Below are 21,219 nucleotides of genomic sequence, written 5' to 3' on the forward strand. Positions count from 1 at the left end.
AAAAGTGCCAGATTGTATTACGAGACTACAAGCATTAGTAGAGGATTTGCACTTGACGTCATGTCTTTTAATATTGCAGGGCAGACATTTTTGTTGGATGATTTGGTGAGAAGATTTATGCAGTTATGACCTAAGCTACTCTCTTTAAGTTCTTCTCCTTCCCAATATCTTATGTTCCTGATATTATTGATCTTTTCTTTTTTTCAATAGAGCTCTGTCCCTGGCAATATCTTATGTTTATAGGTTTTAAAGACAACCCATGAATGGCAGAGGTGAAGGGCAGTGACATTGCCCTATCAACCAGAGACTGTCCATATTTACTTATGATCAGCGCCCATGCGCCCTCTCAACCCAAGTTAAGACCAATGAGGGTCAGGCAATGGCTACTGATGACGAGCAGGTAGACCCATAGGACCCCCCAGACACCCCCTCATTACCTCAAAAGGACGGTGAGGTTACAGCGACCAAAGGACTATTTATAAATCTATTACTTTTAACCATGCAGGACTTTGCAGTGTTGAACGGGTCACGTACCTCATGCCACACAACATTTTGAGGCATTTAAATTACGGTGTGTTTGGAGAGAGAGAGAGATTTTCTATGCATCGTCAGATGTCAACCCAAGTAGGGGTTGAATGAGCACAAAGTAATGTGATTCCCTCAATTATGATAATTTTATGGACAGACAACTTCTCTAATGTTGACTTCTATTGTACAGTAGTTAGGATCGCAGAGCTGTGTGTTTGTGTAAGAAAGATGATTGGAAATGATGGTAAAAGTTATTCATATGTTTAAAATAACGCCATTGTTGTTATTCATTATGCATAGATACAAACATTTGCATAAACACATACACACACAGATAAAGATATGTATGCATACAACAACAACAACAACAACAACAACAACAACAGCAACAAATGCAACCGTTACTAGTCCACTGTAGGACAGAGGCCTCAGACTTGTCCGTAGTCATGTCTGGGTTTGGCCAGCTTTCATCACTAAGCTGACCACCGTGGATTGGTGATGATGGGAGACTTTAGTCTGATACCTTACTGCAAATCAACCTAGTATGGGTGGCCCTGACTAGAACAGCTCTGCTGAACATGTTAATACACAAACCCTTACATCACGTCAAGATATTCCACACGGAAAGGGATTTATATATATATATATATATATATATATATATATATATATATATATATATATATATATATATATATATATATATATATATATATATATATAATTAGAGGATTCGTGATCAAGTGGCCATGACAGTTATTTTGCCGGCTAGTGGGTCCTGGGGTCGAACAATTTAGACTCGTTTCATTAAACCCATTGAATCTTTGTTGACCTCGACAGAGATTGATTTGACCAATCAGGAGCCAGTGATTTAATCTCTGTGGTCTTATCTAAGGATAATCCTGGATTAAAGGAAATTTTCAAAGATCGTTGGTCGGACGCCTCTATAAATGAAATATCCAGTCATATGTCAGTCACACGAAATAAGATTAGTCTATGGATTAATCATATATATTAGAGATATTAAATATTTCATTCTCCAAATCAATTGACCTAAATTTTGAAGATTCTGTATAAATCTAATTCAATTTTATATCCCATTCCCTGACATTCATTCCAATATATATGTATGTATGTATATATATATATATATATATATATATATATATATATATATATATATATATATGTAAATATGTATATATATACATATATATACCTATTTACATATATATATATATATATATATATATATATATATATATATGTATATATGTAAATAGGTATATATATTTATATATATATATGTATATGTATATAGATATATATATATATATATATATATATATATATATATATATATATATATATATATACACACACACACACACTTACGTACGCACACACACAAACAACCCACCTATGTTGACTAAATATGTATAGCCTGTCGTCTCAGGCCTCATTTACGGTGGGACCGAAGACTCGGTCTTATTCTTAATAAGGCTGAACGGCCTGTTTGCGTGATTCGTGCGCACCGAACGTATCCATCCGGGTCTGGAGTGAGCGATCCGGGATTGGACTGCTGCACGCGAAATCAACCAATTCTAGCAAATCACAGAGAAGGAAATCTAGAAAAGAACTAATGATTGGCGGGAAGATATTCATTATATTGCCTTTTTTTTTAGGTTAGCGGAGAAAATGGATTTTATTGGCAAGTCCCGCTGTTTTATTGTGGGTTACAGAACTTAAGGACAGCTAATAATCATTTGTTAGAGAAGTCAATGTGCAAATTATTCACGGATCCATCAAGGACATTCCATGAAAAATAATGATTAATCATTGCGAGACTGATGATGGGAAACATAAAAACATAGCAATTAAGGTGTGTGTTTGCTAGCGTCATGTATATGCGTGAGAGTAAATATACTTATTTAGGCTTTTGTGTCAATATACTTATTTAGGCATTTGTGTAAATATATTTATTTAGCATTAGTGTAAATATTCTTATTTAGGCATTTATTCATACGTGCCTCTTAGAATCTAGCTCAGTATGACAAAATAAACTGAATAAACATCAACGGTTTTAATATTTTCCTCCCCAAGCAACTTGACTTTTCCTCTCTGCCACTTTTAATGAAAAGAAATCTTACACGACTTCGTTCTTCATTACTCCTTCTATATTTATATTTTGACTGCTCTTCATCGCTTCAAGCAGGAAGTAAACACCTTTTAAAAGATGCAAACGAACACACATGTTTTAATAAACGTCTCTACGGATTCAGTATCCTTTAGGGGGACTGGGATGGAGGGAGGTGGCACAAGGCATCTTCAAAGGTTTAAAGGCCACGCATGAATGTCAGAGGCAAGGGACAGTGATATCACCCCAGCAACCAGGTCAATGCCTTAGGGACTGACCATATACACGTATGATCAGCATCCTAGCCCCCTCTCCACACAAGCTCGGACCAAGGAGGGCCAGGCATTGGCTGCTGATGACTCATAGATAGACCTATAGGCTTCCCCAAACCCTCCTTCAATAGCTCATAAGGATGGTGAGGTTGCAGCGACCAAAGGAACTAACGAGTTTGAGTCGAACTCGAACCTCAGTCTGGCGATTACCAGTCAGGGACGTTACCAAATAGGCCACCACAACCCTTGATTACAGGAAAGGCTCAAATGACGACCGTGCAATGTTAAGTTTCAGCTAACTCTTAAAAGGTAATATGAAGGTTGAATGATGAAAAGATGCCTAGTAATGGTCATAACTAAATTTAATAAATAATTAGTAATAGCCGAAACCCAATTATATGAGATACCTGGTATTGGCCATAGCCAAATCTGATAGAAATTATCTAGTAATAACTGTCGCCTAATTTAATAACAAATATCTAGTAATAGCCCTAGCCCAATTTAATAACAAATATCTACAAATGGCCGTAGCCCAATTCGATAACAATTACCTTATATTGGCCGTAGTCATATTTGATAACAATTATCTAGTAATAACCATAGCCAAATTTAGTAACAATTACCTGTTATTGACCGTAGCCAAATTTGTTAAGAAAATACTTACTTAATAAAGACCGTAGTTGAATTTGATAACTAGGCTTTTAATTTACAGTTTTTCTTTTAATGAAATTAAAAAATGGTATAACAGGAAAACTGGAAGAATTAAAATATGCATTAAAAGAGGTAATGTACAATTGACAATTGATATATTAGTTCAAAATAGCCTGATTTTGACGATCTAGAATAAATAATCAAGCTCAAGATTTAAAAATCTGAACGTTCGAATAGGCTAATTGGAAAAGCAAGATGCTATAAGCCCAGGGGCTCCAATAGGGAAAAATAGCATAAATCGAAGATAGCAGGATGGGTCTTTAATACCGAAATTTGGTGAAACTTGAAAGGAAAGTCAGTTTCTTTTCGTGTAGATGCGTGGGACTAACACCTAGGGCCCTTACTTTTCTGTCTGACAGTTGGTAGTTCTTCTTGATAGCTTGGTCATAGGTGTCCTTTTAATAATGTTATTTCAAGGTCTTTTCTTGTATTATTCTGTACTAGTGTACCCGACCAGTCAAGAAAGGACGTTTAAATATTTAGATGGATGGTGCACACACATTGATGCAACCCATCCCACCTCCTCCCCTCTCCTAACTACAACCTTCTGGTTCGACGATTGGTTTCCTAGTGTACTTTTCGGGGGTACCCCCTCTCACCAGGGTATGGCTACTTTCTCTCCCCCCTGAGCGTGACAGGAAATATATATATATATATATATATATACATGGAGAGAGAGAGAGAGAGAGAGAGAGAGAGAGAGAGAGAGAGAGATTTCCTCTTTATTTTGTAGGGGAGATTAAGCCACATTCAGAAGTTCAAACTTACAGAAAATGTTTTTATGTTGAGCAGGCTGACATATGTCTCTTTTTATAGTTTTTTATTTGAAATATCTCTTTTGATATTGTTACTCATTTTTTAAAATAGTATATTTCAATTGTTCGTTACTTCCCTTGTAGTTTATTTATTACCTTATTTCCTTTCCTCACTGATCTATTTTTCCATCCTGCTTTTCCAACTAGGGTTGTAGTTTAGCTAATAAAATAATAATAATAATAATAATAATAATAATAATAATAATAATAATGATAATAATAATAATAATAATAATAATAATAATAATAATAATAATAATAATAATACCACCAATTAAATGTGAAAATAATTCTTCCACATTCATACAAATAGTTGAATTTGATACTAAAAATATATGTAGGAGTTTAGGAAAATTGTCAAATAATTCGGTTTGATACGCAGCACTGGTGCTCTGGCCTGGGACCTTTCTCACAGACCTGTCAAGACCTTTTGTTAAGATCTTTCTTATGGAGCTGTGTCATATGAGCCTCGAAGGACAGCCTTGAGCTACTATTAAATCGTATTATTTTACAAAGAGCGAACGTAATTTAATGCTCAAAGTAACCTTTATCCAAAAAGAAAAAAAGAATGGGGGTTAACGAACCCTGGGGAGATATTTGAGCTTGCTAGTACTGTTGTTATTATTATTACCTCCGCCAACGAAGTTCTTTGCGAACAGCTTCCTGGTCCCAATTTTGATCGTAGACTAATGAAAACTTGGAGGGATTAACTGTCATGTAAAAAACTGGAAATAATTAGATTTTGGAAGATCAAGGTCAAAGGTGAAGGTCACGGTCAAGCAAAATGTCCAATTCACGTAATCAGCCACAAGTTGAGACATCGTTGTCAGAGACTTCAAACTTGGTTCATATTTGAGTGTATAAAATTCCACGCCAGTTAATACATGTTAAGGTCAAAGGTCAAGGTCAAAGTCGACCAAGATGTCGAGAAATAAGTTGCCACAGTGGAGGTCTGTGCTCTACTGAGTGCCCCTCTAGTTATTATTATTATTATTATTATTATTATTATTATTATTATTATTATTATTATTATTATCATTATTATTATTATTATTATTATTTAATCACGGTCAGCTTCCTAAGTAATCCATGACTTTCCTCAGTGTGTGGTGTTTCAAGTAGCCCGATCATCTGCACAAGTCCAGGGGCTATATCGGCTCCTACCATTTGACGATTCCTTTTTAATGACTTAGGTATGGTCCCTAGTGCTACTATGATAACTGGAACCATTTCTTTATGCATACTCCATAGCCCTCTCTATTCAATTCCTTATTCCTGGAATTTTTCTATACATTATCTCCCCTTATCTTTCATTCTTGAATCCCACGGTACTGTGATATCTATTATTATTATTATTATTATTATTATTATTATTATTATTATTATTATTATTATTATTATTATTATGTAACAACCAAGATGAGCAGATTGAATTATATAAAGATTACATAAGACAAAACTGGAGTATCAAGTGATATATGCGTCACAATTGGTGCTAAAAAATGGATTAAAGTATAAGCGAGAAATAGCAAAAATATTGTAGAAAAATAAAGAATATGCCATGAAAGAGGAATAACAAAGTAACATAAGTTTAAAAATGAAAGACTCTTTCTGAAATAAGACTTTGGCAAAGAAGGCTTAGAAACATGTCAGGAAATTGTAGGATTATCATCAGCCTCGAACCTTCAGGGGAATGACGCTTTTTAGCAATTGAACTTCATTACTTCCGGAGCCTAAACTTCTTCGCTGGGCAGTAAGCAGAACTTCGCAAGAGATCCCGTATTGAATAACTTCATTATAGTTAGTCGTTATTCTTATGTTGTGATTTTTCTTTTGTTGATTGAATGGTGACTTACTTGTTTGGATATTTGCAACTATTTAAGACATGTTGGTCTTAAATTACGAGGTTTTTGGACGTAAAAATGTTTATATGGAATATAAAACAATATTGGAGTTACTGCATATATATATATATATATATATATGTGTGTGTGTGTGTGTGTGTGTGTGTGTGTGTTTGTTTGTGCTTTTAGCACACAGCTCCTCTCTAATGCAATTTACATTAAAGGCTATTGCCTTTGTGAAAATGCAAGGATCCCTGAAGGAAGCACATTTACGTCACTAAGAGAGAGAGAGAGAGAGAGAGGAGAGAGAGAGAGAGAGAGAGAGAGACGCAAAATATAAATGACTAATTTTGTAAAAATGTCCTGATTAAATTCCATTCAAACTGATATAACAAAACAGGGTAATTAATTTCTAGATTTGATCCAACTAGAGTTTTTGCGTCACATAAGATGTGTTAACAACCGGTTCTACCACGCTCTCTCTCTCTCTCTCTCTCTCTCTCTCTCTCTCTCTCTCATCTACAGATTCTTGTGTTCTGTATAAACTCGCACTATACTCGTAACGTTCTTTCCCCTTATTTCACTGATATCACATTTTGATTCTCTCTCTCTCTCTCTCTCTCTCTCTCTCTCTCTCTCTCCCTCCCTCCTTTTTCGTGCGTTTGAGGCAGCGCTGTCATGGCGACTCGCATGTTCTGCTCCGCTGGTTCTAAATAACCACAATTTCGGGACGTGCTCAAGAAGAGGTCCTGCGGGGAAGGTGACGCTTACACAAGATACAAAATATTCATTTTCCTCCTTCCCTGCTTCTTATGTCAAGCTAATTAGCGGAGTTTGTTCGGTGTACGTATGCACGTATGTATCTATAAGTATCTGATGATGTGTGGAGGCCTCGCTACATTCGTGTATAATTAAGGCGTGTGTATTTATGTATACATCAATTCATACACACCGACACAAACATTCATGTATTGTAAAAATACACACACACACACACACACACATATATATATATATATATATATATATGATAATTTCGAGACGTGTTCTTTGTGGTTTAGGTACTAAGTCAGTGGAGCCTCGGTTTCTTGGACCCCGGTTCGATTCCTTGGCCGACCAGAAGCTGATATCTTTTAGTTGATTCCTTCTTGGATCGATGATCCCAAGGCAGAGAATCCAGATATCAGGAAAAGTATAATATATATATATATATATATACTGTACATACATATATACATATATATATACACAAATACATATATATACACACGCATATATATATATATATATCTTCATTAATCTCCTCCGTCAGGAGAGCGACGCCCCAGGGATTCCTTCCATAGACTTGGAGTTGGGCTTAGAGTAAATCACTTCTCGTTGGAGATGATTTAAGCGACTGCGCCCAAACACACGCCTCGGTGTTCCTGTCTTCTACAAATAAGAATGGATTTTATGGGATTTTTCTCCCTGTGTTCTTTCTGTCTTTTTTTTTTCTTTCTCGGTATTTAATTGACTCTTATTGCTTTAAGAATAACACACGAACACACACACACACAGATATATATATATATATATATATATATTTATATTTATATATATATATATATATATATTTATATATATATATATATATATATATTGTTTGTGCATATATATATATATATATATATTTATATATATATATATATATGCATATGTCTGAGGCCTTTGTCGTGCAGTGAACTAGGAACGACTGCATTTGTAGTTGTTTATTATATATTTGTATATAATATATATTTACGTGATGTAGGTGTTTGATTTAATATGCTTATTACATAAGGCATCCGGGATATATCTCAAGTCTTATTAGGTATCAGTTACCACCGACCCAAGGTCCTTGCACCGACCTTAGGCCTATGCGTAAATCTTTTCTTGAGTTATTAACAATCAGCTGTCATAATATGACAGTTACCTTCAGCGGGGAACAAGAAAAGAAAGATGAAGGGGAAATGACGGAGAATAAATCTTCAGACGAAGGGACGGTGAGAATAAAGCGTGAAAAGTAAACATTGTAAAGTTTCTTAAGAGATTTTGTTAGGTTCCTGAAATTAGGTTTTAAATCTCCAGATAAAATCTTTGATAACAAAGAAGATTTGGTCTATGAATTCTCTAAACAGCGGTTGAATAACTTTGGTAAACTTTGAAACCTTATATTGACTCTCTCTCTCTCTCTCTCTCTCTCTCTCTCTCTCTCTCCAGAGGTGCTCATATTAACATTGTTTTCTATATTCGATATTCACTCAACATTTCTTAGATTTTCAACAAGAATAATATTGATTACAGGCCATTAGACCTCTCTCTCTCTCTCTCTCTCTCTCTCTCTCTCTCTCTCATGAATGCTCAAATTAACATTGTTTTCTATATTCTGTATCTACGCAACATTCTTAACTTCTCAACAAAAATAATATTGATTACAGGCCATTGGACGCCTTCTCTCTCTCTCTCTCTCTCTCTCTCTCTCTCTCTCTTCTTCTTCTTCTTCTTCTTCTTCAGAAATGCTCAAATTAACATGGTCTTCTATATTATATATTTACTCAACTTTTCTTAAATTCGCAACAAAAATTATATTCATTACAGTCCATTAGACACCCCCCCCCCTCTCTCTCTCTCTCTCTCTCTCTCCTCTCTCTCTCTCTTATTCCAGAAATGTTCAAATTAACATTCTCTTCTATGTTCTATATTCAGTCAACACTTCCTAATTTCTCAACAAAAACAATATTGAGTACAGACCATTAGACCCCTTCTCTCTCTCTCTCTCTCTCTCTCTCTCTCTCTCTCTCTCTCTCTCTTATCTTGTGCGATTTAATTTCAACATTTTCTACATATGTATTATACCTTGTTACTTAGCAGGCGAAAATTACAGTGCATACCCTCGCCAACGCCAAAGCCTAATGAAAATAGCCTTATGTATCAACCTACCAGACATAAACGATCCAAGAGTCAAAAAGGTACAATATATTATATTAGGCGTAAGAATTATGTTTCTTAAATTCCTATAGATACCTCCAATTTCTCACAAGATCCAAGGTACAACTTGTGTTGAAAATTTTGTAAAATTCTTACTAATTGATGGGCAAATCTACTAACAAGCGTACAGACTTGGGAATGTTGGTAATAGTGATATGGTGATGATGTTGATAATGACGATTGTTTTTATTATTATTATTATTATTATTATTATTATTATTATTATTATTATTATTATTTGGATCGATATCAATCAAGATTTACGAAAGACATACATAGATACTAATAATATGAAATATACCCTACGGAATAAACGGTCTTAGGTCCTCATACCAGCTGGGCCTAAATAGCCCTATTTGTCAAAAGACTAGCTTTCCACATCAAAAGTCTGTGAAGTCTATGTAGAAGACCTAATCGAGCATGAACACGGCTCAGTCATGGAGGCCGAGCAGACTGTGCTCACCATAAGGACTATTTATGACTGTAACTTCGGTGATCGTCTGTACAAAAGGAGAAATTTGTTAGGCCTATGCGTATGTCCCTTTGGATTGCGTCGGCTGGGAAGCGGATTCCCAAGTGATATTTGGGATAAAAGATGATGGAAAGAGGGAGAAGAGTATTGTTGAGAGAGAGAGAGAGAGAGAGAGAGAGAGAGAGAGAGAGAGAGAGAGAGAGAGAGAGGAGAGAGAGAGAGTGGGGGGGGGGGTTGTCAAAATGTAATGTCAGTGAAATAAGAAGAAGCACGTTAGGAGAATAGGGTGAGTTTATACAGAACACAAGAATCTGTAAAGAGAGAGAGAGAGAGAGAGAGAGGAGAGAGAGAGAGAGAGAGAGAGAGAGAGAGAGAGAGAGAGAGAATTTTTAGTAACAGAAAAATAATTCCCTGTACGATATAACTTATGGAACTGGTGCCATAAATTTTGTTATTTACTGCTTATTATTATGTTTTGATGTTGTTCATTATTTACGTCGCTATGCATGATAGCTTTGTAGCATTGCTCATGTTCGGCCTAATACTGATATGTTAGTAATGACTCCGTACTTTCTCTAAACATATATTGATTCAATTGATTTATAAATTTACCACTATATTTGTTTATATATATATATATATATATTATATATATATATATATATATATATATATTATATATATATATATATATGTTTAGTAATTTTACTCCACTAAATTTATGGTACCATCCTTAAAGCTTTTGAATTACTCAATTAAATTAAAACCTATATGAATCGATTGATATTCTGTTTTCCCATGCTATCAATAAAAAAAAATAATAGTTTCATAATGATGAAGAAATTACAAATAAAAGATTTTAAATTTCCGGTCACTAATGCGCTCTTTGTGATTGCAGGCTGTTCTGACTTTCCCCTGGTGTCGAGATGCTGAAGGAAGATGGTAGGCTGCTCTTCACTCTGCTTTATGATGGAGGTGGGCCAGACACTTTATCCTAACTCTGCTGTTCATCACTTCTTTGGGAAGCGAAAGGAAAAGTAGCAGGAGTTAGTTTTGGAGAACATGTGCACTCGTTTGGAGAGATTCTCTCTCCCCATCCCAGAAAACTATATTCACCCATCCCGAGTGTGCAAGTGCTGGGTGGTAATCGTGAAAAGGAGATTGGTGCCAGTGGATTCGCACACCACAGAAGAAAACGAGATGGACCCACTTATGATAGAAAGGTCTCTGGCAATGAAGATCTGTTATCGACTCCTAGGTATAGATATTTAGGAAGGAGAGTAATCCTTCCAAGATCCCTACGAGGGTCAGTTTTGACTCATCATCAGCGTCATGGCCACAGCAGGGTGCCTGCGTGGCTTAAAGAATACGGAAGTGTCCTGGTGCCCCCACAGTGCAGAAGACAATTTTCAAACGAATGAAATCGAAGATAGCATCGCAGCAGTTTTCCGGGGAGTCGCTTATGGCAAGAAACTGAGCCAGGCTGATGACAAGAGATTTTCTAGTACTGGTCATAGGTATGAAAGAACAACTGCTCTTAGTGACACCCCAGATTACAATTATGTAGCTGATGAAAGTCAGCCTGTTTTGTCAGGTCGAAGGAATACTGAGTTAGATAGCACTGGTCGTGGTGAAGGCATTGTTGCCTCCAAGGAGAGCTTGAATGAAATTTCCTCTGGAGTTCCTCTTATTGAAAATTTGGAAAGCAAGAGCGAAAAAGACAAGTCTTTTTTTAAGTCAAGCACCTTTAATTCAAAGACTGATGCTCAGGACTCTTCTGAAGTAAATGGTGATATAGAAAAGTCAGCTTTGAATTTCAGTCTGGAAAATGTAGAAAATGTAACACATGACAATGAAATGGTAAGTGTTTTTGAAGGAGAATATGATGATTTTAATGAAAATGGCTTTTCAAAATTTTCTAAAAGAGGGCACTCTCTCTTAGCCAATATTTCGCTAAAAAATGACAGTGATATTGTCAAGAACATGACTAGTGGAGATATAAGTAAACCACCTATCTCTCCACTATCATGGTTTGATTATTTATTGTGTACAAATAGGAACATTGCCTGGATGCTCATTCATTTCCTTTTGGGACTATTTTTCGTATGTGTCAGCATATTTGCACCTTATAGGCTACTTTCTCTAAGGTCATGCACTCAGATATTACCCCGGACGCATTTCGTTTGTGTTCACTTGCTCATTTTTATTGCAGTTTCCTTGAAAGCTCTTTATATGTTTCACTTGGCATTTGGTGGGAAAGAAAGATTACCATTAGTTCTTGTACTTATACTCACTAATACTAGCATACCCTGCTATATCTCTGTTTACCTGATTCTCATTATCATGATGTTTCTGACAGCTGACGTTAAAGTGTTCAAACCAAAGTTGTTAACAATGCACAATGTTTCAATATTTATTGTAATGATGGTTGTTTTGAGCTTTTTAGCTGATATCATTGTTGGCTCTGCTCACAGCAAGAGTGTTTTAATGTTATCCAGGTTAATGCTGATTGGCGTGACCTTGGCAGCAATTGTATTTTATCTCTGTAAGTATCCAAAAGTTGTTCAAGTGATTCATGTATTAAAAAGAGAATTTCAGGAAGAGCTTAAGCTCCTGGTTGTTCCACCAAAAGATTCTCCTCAGCAGAAACAAGTTAATATTAGATATATTCTCAGGAATCGATTGCACAAATGGTGCCGTGTAATGAATTTGACAACAAGTACAATAGGATTTTGCTTTTTGCTTCATTTTATGCATGCTATCTTTCTTATAAGTTCACAAGTACCTGCGTGGGTTTGGTGGTGTGTTCATGTATTAGGAGCACTTTCAGAGGTTGCATTGGGTGTGCTGTTTTGCATTGCTGCTGCTTTAACACAACGATTTGATGAAAAGAGCAGCTTTGTATCAGATCTCTTTGTTCCCTCTCATCTCTCAAATGACAAAAAGCAAAATGGATCAAAGGAAAGAAATGGGAATGCAGTTTACCAAAGAGTTTCTTATTCAAGTGGGACAGAAAGCACCCAGTATACAGCCTGTCCTAGTGAAGTGCTGCCTGCAGGAGGCACACCCATCACTAGGACACCCAAACCTCCTAGGCGCCGAACAGCAACTGTAAGAAGGTCAGCAACCTTCAGTTATGCGCCCCAGTATCCACGAGCACCCGGAAGGCCTTGCCAACCTCCAGCACCCCATATAAATTTTGTCAGGGGGGGATCAGCCTCTCAGATCCCTGTTTACAGTCCAGATTCACTCTCTCATATCACTGAAATTTACAGCCCTGCATCAATCTCACATGTTCCTATTTATAGCCCCGGGAATACCAGATCCATGCTGGTTCATGAAGATGGTTTTGTTAGGATAAGAACGCAGATTGACTGCAAAGATAGATATCATCGCAGAAGTGGTTCTCATTTGGGAATATATTACGGTCATGAACCTGACATAGGATCAGATCCACAGATTCATACTTCCAATCTACAGCAATGGAATGGCTACGGAAGTCGAGAGAGTTTTTATCACTGTCTTCCTAGAAGAAGAAGAAGTTCTCGTAGCTCAAGCTTTCACCAACATGGCTCTGTTGGAGTAGATAAGGAATTTTATCCAGGATCACCAAGAAGGGTTCCTTTGGACCAAGTGAACATCCAGGAAAATTTTGACCCAAGATTCTCTGAGCCAAACTATCAGAGTTTTCCACGAAGAAGAAATAGATCTAGGGAGTCAAGCTTAAAAATACTGAATAATGTTGATCCCGAAAAAGACGACTGCATTGTTATTCAGAACAGAAGGCCAAGTATACAAGGAGTGAATTTACAACACCTGAACAACCTTGATAGGTCTGAGGAAAGCTATCCTAGCATAGGAGGAAGAAATCTGTCTCATGATGATAACAATGAACCAATCTACCATAATGAGAGTAGTTATCATAAATATCCAGCAGCCAAGAATATTTCACAGCACACCCCCAGATTGTCTCCTTTGAATCTCAGTGATCAAAGTGCTGCTGTTCATATGTCACCCCTTTCTGGTAGTCCACCCCTCAGACGAAAGATATCAAATGTATCAACTTCTCCATACAAAAATGTCAACACACCAAGTGCTGTCCATTCTCCATCTGGAGGGATGTCACCAGTCATTTCTAGGAGGGAGGCACATTACCCTAAACCTTTCTCACACAGAGGAAGTAGTTCAAGTCTCAGATCAGAGGATATACCTTACATAGAACATTATCAAAGAACGAATCCCGTTAGGAGGAATCATTCTTCAGCTGGCTACTATCCATCGCGATATCTCCAGCCCGTAGATCCTTCTTTGATGGATGATACGCAGAGGTATGGGTCACTTCGCATAGGTATTGCTAAGAAGAAAAAGCATGGATATGTCCTCCATACTAACACAAGTAAACTTTTGAATAAATATATAGATAAATACCCAAGATCAGCCAGTGATCAAGGTGGCGAAGTGAGTGAGTATGGTGTTCCTAACAAAGTATGTCACGCGAGTGGATCTCGCGACCAGACGCCTGTAGGTGAGGGAGACAGTAGTGAGTGTGATAACTCCCAAAGTGCAGCTAATACAAGCAGAGGAAGTGATGCTGACTGGGCATTAGAACTTATCACAAGCAGTTCCATGCTGACAGACTTTTATTCACTGAAAAGAGCAAAAAGGAAAAATGAAGATATAGAGGAGGAATAGCATTCTGCCCGTATATCATGATTATATTAAAGAAATGCATGTTGTAGTGCAAAATATACTCTAGAGGACGGTGTGTGTTTGTGTATATTTTTATGACATTTCTATTGATTATAGTTACAGAAGTAAGATACTTTTTGTAAATGATTTTAATGCTTTAATGCTCTCTAAACAAATCAGTGCCTTTGAAAATAGGTTCGTGCCTTTTTTTTTAATCTCAGTATCAAGAGTGGTTCGAGTGCTGGACATTCATGTTGTGGAACTGGTATACCTATTTATGTTCCAAGACAGACATCTTTCAAACAATGTTTTCCAGTTAAGATCCCAAATGTTGTGTGCATCTAGAATGCATTGATGGGGACCAAATGAGATATTATCTCTTGTGTATAGTTTATTCTATTATATTCCTAGTCAGTACACTTGCGTTTCATTCCATGCCATCTAATGGTAAGTAGTCGACCTATTACATTTAGTATTTTCATATTTTATTTCAGTGGTTTTGGGGACCGTAGAGTCTTGCAACTAATCATACATACATACATATACCAAGGCACTTCCCCCAATTTTGGGGGTTGGCCGACATCAACAAATGAAACAAAAACAAAAAAGGGGACCTCTACTCTCTACGATCCTCCCAGCCTAATCATGGGATATAACAATTATTTTTATAATTTAAAGTTTGGGTAAATAAGGCTAAAAGACCAATGTGATTCTGCATAAAAGCTAATTATATATATATATATATATATATATATATATATATATATATATATATATATATATATATATATATATATATATATATACATACATATACATGTGTATGTATGTATATATATATGTGTATATATATATAATGTGTTGATTATAATCACACAAACACACACATACACTCACACACATACACACACACACACATATATATATATATATATATATATATATATATATATATATATATATATATATATATATATATATGATAATTTTCCACATTTACTCGTATTTTACATGCCTTCATATACGCCATAAATACCTCTTGATATGGAATTCACTCTGCCTCGGAATCAGAGACCCGAGGGGGAATCAACTTTATGATAATAGCTCCTGGTTGGCCAAAGTAACTTGAAAATCACAACTAACAAAGTTGTTGTCATACACTCCCAGGTGAGGTTAAAAAAAGAAAAGAAAAAACGGCCCCAAAAGGAAACAAAGCCAGTTGTGAAATTATTCAGACGGGGAATCATGTACAAGAAACACAAAACCTTTTTGGAACGTCCAACTCAACCCCCTCCCCTCTCCGTCTTCCCTCCTCCCCTGCTTCCCCCTACCTATCCCACTCCCTCCCCCCATCCCGACCTCAGTTCTCAGATCGATGGTTAGGTGGAAAATGTGGGACAATAATAAGATAACGATTCCAAAAACCGGGTATGATGTATGTGTTAAGAAGTTCATTTCATCTTGCAAGCTGTAATTCTCAGTAAGTTTATTTCAGCTTGAAAGATGTAACTTTTAGTAGGTTTATTTCAGGTTGCAAGACGTAATTCTCTGGTTTATTTCAACTTGCAAGATGTAATTCTCACTAAGTTTATTTCAGCTTGTAAAATGTAATTTTAGTAGGTTTATTTCAGCTTTCAAGAAGTAATTCTCAGTAGGTTTATTTTAGCTTGCAAGATGTAACTCTTAGTAAGTTTATTTCAGCTTGTAAGATGTAATTTTTAGTAGGTTTATTTCGGCTTCTAAAATGTGATTCTCAGTAGGTTTATTTTAGCTTGCAAGATGTAATTCTCATTAAGTTTATTTCAGCTTTCAAGATGTAATTTTTAGTAGGGTTATTTCAGCTTGTAAGATGTAATTTTCAGTAGGTTTATTTAAGCTTGCAAGATGTAATTCTCACTAGGTTTATTTCAGCTTTCAAGATGTAAGTTTTAGTAGCTTTATTTCAGCTTGTAAGATGTAATTTTCCGTAGGTTTAATTCAGCTTTCAAGGTGTAATTCTCAGTAAGTTTATTTCAGCTTGTAAGATGTAATTTTCAGTAGGTTTATTTCAGCTTGTAAGATGTAATTTTCTGTAGGTTTATTTTAGCTTCCAAGATGTAATTTTCAGTAGGTTTATTTTAGCTTTCAATATGTAATTCTCAGTAAGTTTATTTCAGCTGGTAAGTTGTAATTCTCAGTAAGTTTATTTCAGCTTTCAAGAGGTAATTCTCAGTAGGTATATTTCAGCTTGCAAGATGTAATTCTCAGTAAGTTTATTTCAGCTTTCAAGATGTAATCTTCAGTAGGTTTATTTTAACTAGCAAGATGTAATTCTCAGTACGTGTATTTCAGCTTTCAAGATGTAATCTTCAGTAGGTTTATTTCAACTAGCAAGATGTAATTCTCAGTACGTGTATTTCAGCTTTCAAGATGTAATCTTCAGTAGGTTTATTTCAACTAGCAAGATGTAATTCTCAGTACGTGTATTTCAGCTTGCAAGATGTAATTTCCAGAGGGTTTATTTCAGCTGGCAAGATGAAATTCTCAGTAAGTTTATTTCAGCTGGCAAGATGTAATTCTCAGTACGTGTATTTCAGCTTGCAAGATGTAATTTTTAGGAGGTTTATTTCAGCTGGCAAGATGTAATTCTTATTAAGTTTATTTCAGCTGGTAAGATGTAATTCTCGGTAAGTTTATTTCAGCTGGCAAGGTGTAATTCTCAGTAAGTATATTTCAGCTTCCAATATGTACTGTAATTCTTAATAAGTTTATTTCAGATTGCAATATGTTATTCCCGTAAGTTTATTTCAGTTTGCAAGATGTAATTCTCAATAAGTTTATTTCAGATTGCAATATGTTATTCCCGTAAGTTTATTTCAGTTTGCAAGATGTAATTCTCAATAAGTTTATTTCAGATTGCAATATGTTATCCCCTGTAAGTTTATTTCAGATTGCAAGATGTAATTCTCAATAAGTTTATTTCAGATTGCAATATGTTATCCCCTGTAAGTCTATTTCAGATCGAAGATGTAATTCCCAGTTTTTAATTCAGCTTTTTTTGTTTAGTTTTTGGGTAAAATTTCCTTTTTATTCATAGTGTTGCATATGATTATTATTATTATCATTATTATTATTATTGCATAATATTATTATTATTATTATTATTATTATTATTATTATTATTATTATTATTATTATTATTATTATTATTATTATTATTATTATTAAATACAAGCATGAAACTGAACGCCTAAAGCCAGCAGCCCAAGGAGTGAAAAGGCATAAGGCAAGATAAAGTTAATAACAACTTCGGTATTAATTACCTCCTTCTACCTCTGCGGTTGCGAACGTTAATGAGAAATCTGATTCGATTCCTCCTCCTCCTCCTTCGTCTGGCATCAGATCTGTCTCAAGAGAAACTCCTCCGTGAATGGGAGACCGTTTCTCATTCAAATGTGACGCCAGACTTTAATCAAAACCTCATTTTATGAGTAAGAGCTTTAACGAAGACTGCTTCTCCTTCTTCTTCTTCTTTTTCTTCTTTTTCTTCTTATTTTTCTTCTTGTTTTTCTTCTTCTCCTTCTTGTATAACGGTTGTGATAGCCTGATGGAAACGTCCCTGCCTGGCGTTCTGCCATACTTGAGTTCGAGACCCACTCAGGTTCGATAGTTTCCTTATTGTCTGCAACCTCGCTATCCTTGTGAGTAAAGGACAGGATAGTGGGTTTGGGGGATAGGTCTACCTGCTGAGTCATCTGTAGCCATTGCCTGGCCCTCCCTGATTCTAGCTTGAATGGAGAGGGTTCTTGGGCGACGATCTTATGTATGTGGTCAGTCGAGGCCATTGTCACTGTCCCTTGCCTCTGCCATTCATGAGTTACCTTTAAACATAAAGGAAATCGTCTCTTTTCTTCTACCTGCCTAACGTCTTATAACGTCTATAGCAATTGCAGTTGTATTTAGTACTGAATTGACTGCCTGGACCCTGTAGCTCTAATGTCTTAAGTGAGACCAACAGTGTGTTAAAAAAAAAGACTTTCTATGAGGAAACGGGTGAAGGTTTTAACCTCAATAGGAGTATCATTTGGTATTGAATTAATTATCAATGTCACAAATAAGGGGTTCAGCAACCCCAGATCTACATTGAGGGGATGGCATTGATGCAAAGAGACTAGCATCATCTGCTAGCGCCAGTATTTTAGAGGAGTGCAATTTATAAGGCAAATTCGAGAATAGTAGTAACTCTCTCTCTCTCTCTCTCTCTCTCTCTCTCTCTCTCTCTCTCTCTCTCTCTCTCTCTCTCTCTCTCTCTCTCTCTAAGAAAACTAAGATCGAGTCTTGACTGTGGATTTTAGGAGCTCACTTTGAAAGCTTCAACAGAATGTCGTCTATGTCATCATATAATACCGCAAAAGCATCACCAGCAGCAAGTTGGCTACCCTTACGCATGTTATGCCCATAAAAACTGTTCTATAAACTGCATTTATTGAAGATTGTTTGGCCAGAATATCATTCAATACTTTTCTTTCCCTTTCATTACATTTATTAATTTCCAGACGGGACAAGCCCCAAGGTCTCAGATTCTGTGAAAGACGAGATTCAATCAGTTCTTTTATCTCTATAATGTGGAATCCGCCTCTTTGCTTTGTTTCCCATATGAAGTTCAGTGAGTTTATTTATGAGAATATATTACATTAAAGAGTAATAAGTTTCTTTATGAGACTGTGATAGTTCCTTAATACTTAAATAGGGGGATGGGTGCTTCATAGAATCTAGTTTCTATTACCAGATATTCAATACAGTTTCATGGTTTATTGTTATAATTATTATTATTATTATTATTATTATTATTATTATTATTATTATTATTATTATTATTATTATTATTATTACACTGTACGTAAAACCCATTCTCACAAGATTTGCAAGACAGCAATATCTAAAGTTCTGGGATCCCCAAAAACCTGAACTAGCAGTATTGAATGTGAAAGACAATCAAAGATTTTTTTCCGAGGGAAGTTTGCATTTGAGGTCAAAAGGTCACGAGGACGAGTTAAATCCAATATACTTTTTTTTTAAAAGGAAAGAAAAAATGGAATCTCTAACATCCTGAAAAATCTCTGGGCAATTTTCTAGGTGAAATAATTGTGAAGAGAGATTGAACACATAGTAACGATTGAGTGTGAAAATAACAGCTACTTCCTGCTACTGATATTACAAAAACTGACTATCATTACCTCCTTGAAAGTTAATAATACCTTGACTACTCCTGAATAATAATAATAATGATAATAATAATAATTATTATTATTATGATGATGATGATAAAAATAATGATAACGAAATAGGTATATGCACCTGGAGGTGAAATTAATAATGTTTTATTTGCATACGATCGTTAGAGTAGGAGATACCTTATACTAATAGGCTGAAGTGCCTACATAGCATTTCCTTCTATTCTCTTCTGCTAGTATTGGGTTATATCACAAGCTTTAATTAATTTTGAATTATTTATTTAATCCTTTTGATACCTTCTTATTTCACATTTAGATGTTATTGTATGAAAGTTGTGTGATTGGTTTTATAGATTAAAATGATACCAAATCTTGTGAGCGACGGGTGTGATTATTATTATTATTATTATTATTATTATTATTATTATTATTATTATTATTATTATTATTTCTTGCTAAGCTACAACCCTTGTTGGAAACGCAGGATGTTATAAGGCGGCTCTAACACGGAAAATAGCCCAGTGATGAAAGGAAACAAGGAAATATAATATATTACAAGAAGAGTAACAACATTAATTTAAATTGTTCTTATGCAAACTATAAAAAACTTAACACAACAAGAGGAAGAGAAATAAGGTAGTATAGTGCGCCTGAGAGTACTCTAACCCAAGACAGTGGAAAACCATGGTACAGAGGTGGCACTACCTAAGACTAGAGAACTAGGGTTTGATATCAGAATGTCCTTCTCCTTGAAGAGCTGCTTATATAATGCATAATATAGCACTCAATGGCTTTTGATGCCAAAGTGCTTGGCTTAAAGCCTAAATTTTATATTCAATTCAATAGCTACATACTCAACCAGCTCACCTCGAAGATACTGCTTGTTATGGGAAGATAAGGTCTCTCGTTATTTACAATGGATATGTTAGATGGTTACATAATTAACCCTTCGTCTCTCTATGCTAGTCAGTTTCCAGTTAACTTTAGTATAGGATTAATACGGCCGGAATAATAGCTATCGATTACTCTGACACCTTCGAGGAAGTTTTCTGTCACCACCTTTAGTTCTTTCGTAGAGTTTGAGCAACAATTCAGTTATTTCCAGAAGATGTGGAGTGTTCGTCGAGTAAAGACATCATACAGCGTTGAGGCAGAAAACCAATTAAGAGAATCTCCTTTATCCGCAGAGCTTAAATGTTCTTCTGTGACTTACGTGTGCTGATTACATGATGGGCCAAGGAAAAATATGAACTTGCCAGGGAATGAAACAAAGGTATCTGCTGTGTGGATTCCAATCCTTGACATACAAACAGCTCAAATTTCTTAGAGTTCAATAAATAATCGAAGATCATTACCTCACAAGCTGTAAGAAATAATGAAAAGGTCTCTGCAACCTCTCCAAAATTGGGAATTTATTTATGCTATGAACGAGATGTAAAAACTAAATATTTCGGTTGACGACTACTGTGTGATAGAAATTGACTCTTCGGCAACTAACGAAATGGTTGACATGAATAGAAAATTTCCTGAAG

At 35.6% G+C, this 21,219-nt stretch overlaps 1 protein-coding gene across 1 annotated transcript; it reads left to right on the forward strand.

Annotated features, from left to right (window-relative positions):
* Nucleotides 1-10,724: 10,724 nt before the first annotated feature.
* On the forward strand, nucleotides 10,725-14,879 carry LOC137656639 (uncharacterized). Its single transcript, XM_068390820.1, is given in 4 exon segments — nucleotides 10,725-10,763; nucleotides 10,765-10,803; nucleotides 10,805-11,167; nucleotides 11,169-14,879. Coding segments are annotated over 4 exon segments (3,750 nt in total). The 3' UTR covers nucleotides 14,478-14,879.
* Nucleotides 14,880-21,219: the final 6,340 nt, after the last annotated feature.

The sequence above is a fragment of the Palaemon carinicauda genome, chromosome 17, assembly GCF_036898095.1.
Source record: "Palaemon carinicauda isolate YSFRI2023 chromosome 17, ASM3689809v2, whole genome shotgun sequence".
NCBI classification, from domain to species: Eukaryota; Metazoa; Arthropoda; class Malacostraca; order Decapoda; family Palaemonidae; genus Palaemon; species Palaemon carinicauda.